Source organism: Pyrgilauda ruficollis, unplaced genomic scaffold, assembly GCF_017590135.1.
Source record: "Pyrgilauda ruficollis isolate IOZ18807 unplaced genomic scaffold, ASM1759013v1 scaffold2, whole genome shotgun sequence".
Taxonomy (NCBI): Eukaryota; Metazoa; Chordata; class Aves; order Passeriformes; family Passeridae; genus Pyrgilauda; species Pyrgilauda ruficollis.
In genome coordinates this window covers 11101684-11108707 of record NW_024519206.1, presented here as the reverse complement: position 1 = coordinate 11108707, position 7024 = coordinate 11101684, and the positions used below count along the sequence as shown (strand labels likewise).

At 39.1% G+C, this 7024-nt stretch overlaps 1 protein-coding gene across 3 annotated transcripts in view; it reads right to left on the bottom strand.

Annotated features, from left to right (window-relative positions):
• Window positions 1–108: 108 nt before the first annotated feature.
• PALS2 (protein associated with LIN7 2, MAGUK family member) overlaps window positions 109–7024 on the bottom strand; it is a 59764-nt gene continuing 52848 nt past the window's right edge. For all 3 annotated transcript variants that reach the window (XM_041466603.1, XM_041466604.1, XM_041466605.1), the window contains one exon: window positions 109–6988. In XM_041466603.1, the coding sequence (XP_041322537.1) occupies window positions 6812–6988 (177 nt within the window). In that variant the 3' untranslated portion in view covers window positions 109–6811. The remainder of the gene's footprint in view (window positions 6989–7024) is intronic.

Sequence of the window (7024 nt, the reverse complement as noted above, 5' to 3'; positions counted from 1 at the left end):
GAGAATCCAGATAAAAGATAAAAGGCAGATTCAAAGACTGGTCCTTGATACATTATGTGGCTCAAATGCAGACTATGACCAAAAAAAAATTAGAAAAAATCCCAATTACATTTTTTCAATATTAAATCTTTATTATATACAAAAATATTTTGTTGGGAATTAACAGAATTTCATCATTTGTACATCAACATTTTATGTTTGGCTGTGTTTATTGTGAAAATATTAGCTGTGAAAAAGACAAGGCGGGGGGGTCTTAGAAAACAAGTCACAATTTAAAAACATCCCACATAGTAGCTGACTTTATCAGTATTAAGTCACAATGCTAACAAGTCCCATATCCTAGGCCTGCTCTACAGTACTGTATTCAAACAATTAGGTACTAAATAATTTCCAGGTTTATATTAAAAAAATTCAGCTAATGGTTAAGATTTTTCTTGTAGGAAGTTTTCAGCTAAAGAAACTATTTTTTACAGGAGAGCAGTTTTGAAAGTTTTACAAATTCAAATCCAGGTTAATTTAATATACTGTAGAAATAAAAAAACCTACAAAACAGAAAACCATGAGAGCTTCCAACTGGCAAAACCAGTTGTGAGAAAAAGCAAGGTAAGGAAATGTCTGGTGACAGAGTTCTAATGCACATTTAAACCCAAACACAACCAAGATCCTACAGTTCTTAGCCTGGTGTGGGGGCGGAGAGCAGCAACTTTCTTGTGTTTTAAACCCCACAGAAGCAGTTCCCCTCCCTACACCACAGTGCACAAATGTTACACATGGGCAACACATGGAGGGTGGGCAAGGGATGCTCAACATTCATTGTCCTAGGGGGGAACAATATATATCAACAGTTATCTCCACACATAATTGTGTACAAGACCTAAGCCAACAAAAAAACCTTTTTTTACCTGTACAAAGCAGCACTGTTCATTTTGCTTTATGCTATGGATCATGTGAGAGGTCAGGGAACAGAGAGACTAGGTTTTTGGAAGAGGCTCTAATGAATTCAGTTAAATGTTGGCTGCTTGTGGAATAACCAACAGTTGGCTCAGCCAGGGGAACAACCAAAATTGCATGGAAAAGCATTAGCATGGAGCTGGTGACATAAAAAGGAAAAGGCTAAATGGGAGAAAGTGTTTCCAGGACTACTTAAATCTGTTACCTGACCACTGTCCTAGCAGCAAAAGGAACTCCATACCCAATGAGCATAACAAACAGTTCCAAATACCAAGAAAAAAATTAATTTACTTCAAGTGTCATTTATTCTATAAAATACAAATATTGCTGAACCCCTGCTGAATAAATTCCATTTGTAGATGAAGCTACGTAACAGCCTTCACCAAGCTGGGGTTTGTTTTTAGGCCTGTACCAGTAAATCCCAGCTGCAGTACAGCAAATGAACTGAGGATTCAGCAGTTGACAATGTAACTCTGGAATCGTATCCCACTGCAGAGAATTCAGGTAATTTAGCAGACACTGCCTGAAATATTTGCAGCGTTTACCCCGAAGTTTTATTTATATATATGGGTGTTAGTGTGTGTGGGCACAAGCACACTTTTAATATGATTAGAAGGAAAAGCTGCCTGTAAAAATAACCAAAACCGATTATTTTACAAGTGTTTTTATTTTTAGGATCTGTCTTGGGCCTAAAACCAGTAAGTTACACAAGTCCTGAATACTGATGTTCTTGTTAACTATTTCCTCTATAAGACACAAGTGGAAAATCCCAGACAATTCCCATCAGCAAGCCTGTTAAACAGATGTGAAAACTAAAGTACAGGCCAAAAAAGAAGAAATGCAAGGGAAAAAAAAGGAAGGGCCAGACTTCACTTCAGCACTGTCAGTCACAACAGTCCACCAGAGAAAGGAAATTAAAGTGCCCTTAAGGATAGAAACCCTTTCAGTGGCCCAGGAGAGGATTTTATTGCAGGGAGAAGAGGGTGCTGGGAGCTGAGGAATATTTAAGGCAAGAGGCCCAGCAGACTACGAGTCTTTGATCCAGTACCCACCACACAGACACCAATAAAATGATCTCACCACTTCTGCAAAGTAGCATCATGAAGTTTGGCAATAACCATGTGGTACTTGAACTCTTTGGAATTTGGGTGAGGCAGGGAACCCCGCATGAAGCAAACAGCCCATGCAGATGTGCAGGACATGACAGTGCCCAGCTGTTGGCTATCCCAGAGCTGCGCCCACAGGCACAATGGGCAATGGGGCAGCTGCTGCAGGAGGCACTGTCCATGCACTGGGACACGGCCTCCAGGTTCAGTGTGAGCAGAGAAGCAAGCTACAGGAAGCCTGGATGGGAAACCATGGGATGGGATAGGTGAAGGGAGTCGATGTTCACAAGACTGGCTCGTGTAAGGGCAGGTAAGAACCCAGTTCCTGATCTCTGGAGTGCTCTGCTTGATCGCTCTTCACTGGTCCTTGGGCACAGCAGAGACCCACTGGGCTCAAGGGGGTACCTAGCCAGGGATTTTCTGTGTTTGAAAGAAAAAGAAGTTTCCTATTTCTTAGCTGAATCACCCTCTTCAAAAAACAAAACCAAACCCAGGTGACTTCCTGAGCACTGAGCTGCAGGCAATTTGTAAGCAAGTCACTTAGGTATGATTTTAGAAGATGCAGTGACTAGAGAGGATGAAGGAAAAAATATCACAATTTGAGCTCAGCCAAGATGTGACAGTTTATATAAACAGAAATTCAAAAGCAATGAGCTGATCTGCCATCCTGCTCCACAAAGCTTTTGTACAACTAAGTACACAGAGCTGCCCTGAGCCGAGAACACGGCACAAGTCACAGATACTGTGTTGGTTATGAGCTTGATTTTCCTTGCCTACAAAGATCTGTGATTCTGCTCCATGTTTACCTTCGTTGCAAAGGTTTGCAGAACATTTTGAAAGACCTTTATAAATCTATGCAAGATGATGTATTCCATTATAATTATCCCACTAAACTTGGACTGCATCTTGTCACATGATGCAGAACCTAAAGCAGACCTGCTATAACACTTAGAGACAGCAAGGTCATCACCTAGGTACACAATGCACCACAGTATTTACAGGAGAGCTGAGACTGGTGCAAGCTTAAGTGAATTTTTGGTGAATTCAGGGAAATAACTTACAGGTCTTGGCATACTGACTATACTTCTATGTATAACTTTTCATTCACGGGGCAACTACAGTGTTTCTTCTATAAGTCTCTATATGTACAGAATTTTACAGCACCTCATGCACTGTCCAAAACAGATAGAAATTACAGATAAATATAGATTTTTTTTTTTTTAGATTGAAATATCTGTATATTTAGAAAAATATACATTAGTAAACACAATAAACCAGGTAGAGAAGTGTACCAGTTCTAAAGTCTCACATGCAGGTAACATTTCTGGATTAAGTCGTGGTAGCTTAGTAATGTGATAACCAACATGAGCATTTTTTGTTTTACCATCCACATACATATACACAGACAACTATTTGATAATTTACTTTTCTAAACTACTTAAATATTTATCTTGTGATACATACCACATATCTTAAACATTTAGCAGCATCTTCACCTCGCTCAGACACACCTATTGTACTCTTTTAACAGTCAATGTAAAGTATTCTTGTTAGTATCTGGAAAATGAATGTTTAGTACAGAACGAGATAACATGAAATCCCAGTTAACTCCTCCAAAATACACCAAACAAGTGTTTTATGAAATGTTTTGACTTGCTCAAAATGAGCCTCTCATAGTGTCTTCTCTCCTAATTGCACAATGTACAGGGGCACAATTGCCCCTGTCCAACAGCTGATGCAGCACACCCTGGCAGGTAGGGACTGTCACTGCTGTGGATGTGACTGAAACAACACCAGCATTTCAAGAACCTCCAAGAACATTCTTTTTAAAAAGTAGTAACTGTTATTCTCATTCCAGTCATTCTACCAGGTGAGGACAAACTAAGCAAAGTATCTGATGAAAATGTGACTGTGCCAAAACCCAAAACTACCACGAAGAAACAAAGCAATATCTCTCCCCCTCTCACCATTAAACAATCCAGTGTGAACACTTAAGATTTAACAAACAGATGCAAGGGGTGTGGTGTTTGAGTTTGGGCTGTTTCCCCCCGCCAACCTGGCACACAGACAACCAAATCACACCTGCAGATAGTTCCACACGATCTTTGTGCCAATCCAAGCAAGTCACCTTCTCTAACTGCTTCAGAACTGCACTGCAGAATTGCTCACTGCCATCTACACCACCACCACCCAAAGCTCAGCCACAACACTCCACCTCCTGATTTAAACCCGCAGTGTGAACCTGTAGCAAACATTAAAGCTTTAGGCTGTAGCAAATATGTGACTATTCTGGAGACTATACGTGACTGTTCTCCTAACTAGGGAGACTCTCTGGACAGTATTCTCCCTGGGATGGAAACAGAATGAGCAGAGAGAAGCTTTCCTGACTACACCTTGGTGGCTGTTTCATGTGTTTGGATCAGTAAATTTACAGAAAAAAAGATGAAAATAAGTGATGTTTGCAATATGAAGTACTGCGGTATGTAAACTGAAGAATCTTCTCATTCCATTCATTGGGGAAGAGTGAACTCAGCCCACTTCTGGCATCAGAAATAAGGGTATATTTCTAACTCATAATGAAAAGGCATCTTACCTGTCCCGACAGCATATCTTATTTACAACATATGGAGGTCTCTCATGACACAGTACACAAACACAGTTCAGTCATGTTCAGCACAGAGTGCCAAAAGCAAACCACTGAAACAGCCAAGCAACAGCCCTGCTATCATTTGCTGCTACACACAACACCCCATTCACTTCTCAAAGCAGCCTCTGAGCAATAGGATCACAGAATATGTCTCCTGGGAAAGACAACTACAAGTCCCATGCTGGTGCCACAACTGAGAGCTCTTCCAAACTTAAAAAAAAAAAAACAAACCAGAGAAAACACATCCTGAAAAGCATAACAATAAAAAAGCAGTGGTACAAATTTTTCTTAGAGAATTTCATATTCCCTCTGAAAGACATTTTGAAATCTCAGTATTAAGAGCCAAGAAGATCTCCTGTGATACACACAAGTTAACTAACATTTTCCACACACACACTGGGATTTCAAGTCTCCTCTGTCCCTCTTCCCCCACAACAACCAACTTCACAGGCTGTGTAAAAACCATCTGTTGCATATGGATGTTTTGAGGTTTTTTCAAACAGTTTTCCTCTACTGCATCCACTCAATTTTTTCTTTTCTTTGTGCACATAAGTCTTTTGAGAGCCACTGGAAGCAATGCTGTTTTACAGTGTCTAAGCCTGTCTTCCTCCAGAAATAGTTCTGAGGAAGATGCCTTTTGATAGCATTCCGGGTCACACTTTGGTGTTGAAAAGGAATCCAGAAGCCAGGTGCCTGTCACCAGATGGAAGAGGAATTAAACAGATGACTTCAGTTTAGACACCTAACTCAGTATGTGATGGTGAATGTGACTATATACAACAGCTGACAGTGTCATATAAAACATGGTCACAAAAAGAGCTCATCAGAGCAACAAGCTGTATTTTCCTTCTGTTCTCATTAAGCAGAAATTTACATCAGCTTAAGTTTTGATCAATGAACCTGAACCTAATACAAATCATACCAATGAGCGTACCGAGGGGAGAATTGTCACTAAAAAGGAAATACACTGTAAACGAAAAACCTATAAACAACATTGCTTTTCAGCAGTAAGCTTCCAATTCACAAACTATCTAATGAAAAATGGAATTAAAAACAATGTAAGAAAAAGCACAGAAATGCCATTATACAACACTCAAAATACAGCAGTTGATCACACACAAATATTTAAAAGATAATTTAGAACCCAGCTAGACATCACAGGAAATGAAGCCACAGATCACTACACAAATACAGAACAATGTCCTAAGAAAAGAAAATGCCTTTTTTTTCTTTTTTTTTTAAGCAATGTGTTTTCACAAGTGTGAATAAATAGTCCTACAAATTAAGTGTCACCTACAAGGCTCCACATTATCAGGTTCTCTCTCAAGCTACTTCACCATTATTCAAATTGCACTGAATTACCTTGCGTATGACTTTCTAATGTCAGTACTTCAACTGTAATGGGCTAACAGGTTGGCTCCCAAGAAAGCGTAATAAGCAGCTTGCAAGGTATTGCTCTATGTTATTTTAGGAGACAGATATAAGGGAATCTACACAAAAATTATCTAAATCAAGAGATATAAAGAACTTTTGAAACATCAGGAATGCACCAACATTAAGCTGAAAGCAGCTGGAGCAATGGATCTTTTTTTTTGCTACTGCTTTTAATATTTAAAATTCTGCTCCCATGAAATTATTATTTTTTGAAGAAGAAAAAAACCTCAAAGAAATTAGTGTTCTTTCCTAATAAGAGCTATAGACTTTTGATCAGTTAAACACTGACATTAACAAATTTTACAAAAATTGTTTCAAGTATCCTTTTTTAATCACAGTGAAAATGTAAGACCAAGATGTAAATGTTGAAGTGAATGAAAGTTTCTTAGATGAAAAAGGCAAAGATACTAAATCAAAACATAGAAAAATGCTTAAACGCATTTCCTTCATGTGATATGAATAGAAAGGTTATCTGTAAAAAGTTAGAAAAATTAAAATAAATTACATATTTAAGTACACTTTCTCTTCAACATTTTTATAAAAATTCAGAACAGTGTACTTTTGAATATACACAGAGTAAAAATGCACAGGTGCTGTAGGTTATCATCAGTATCTACACATCACTGCTGCTGCTGCTGACTTTATTTGTTACTTAAGCTCCAGCTGGAACAGCTCAATAGACCCAGCTGATGGGCACCCACTGGGGCTCCAGCCTCAGTCTCTCGATGGCCGTCTGCAGCTTCTCGAAGGCTTTGTCCAGGTTGTCATTTACAATGGTCAGGTCAAAGTAGTGGTTGTAGGCTCGCTGGATCCGGGCGCTCTCATCCACTGTTTTCTTCAGATCAGTGTCCTATGTGAGAGATTTTTAAGGATTAGTGAATCTAAA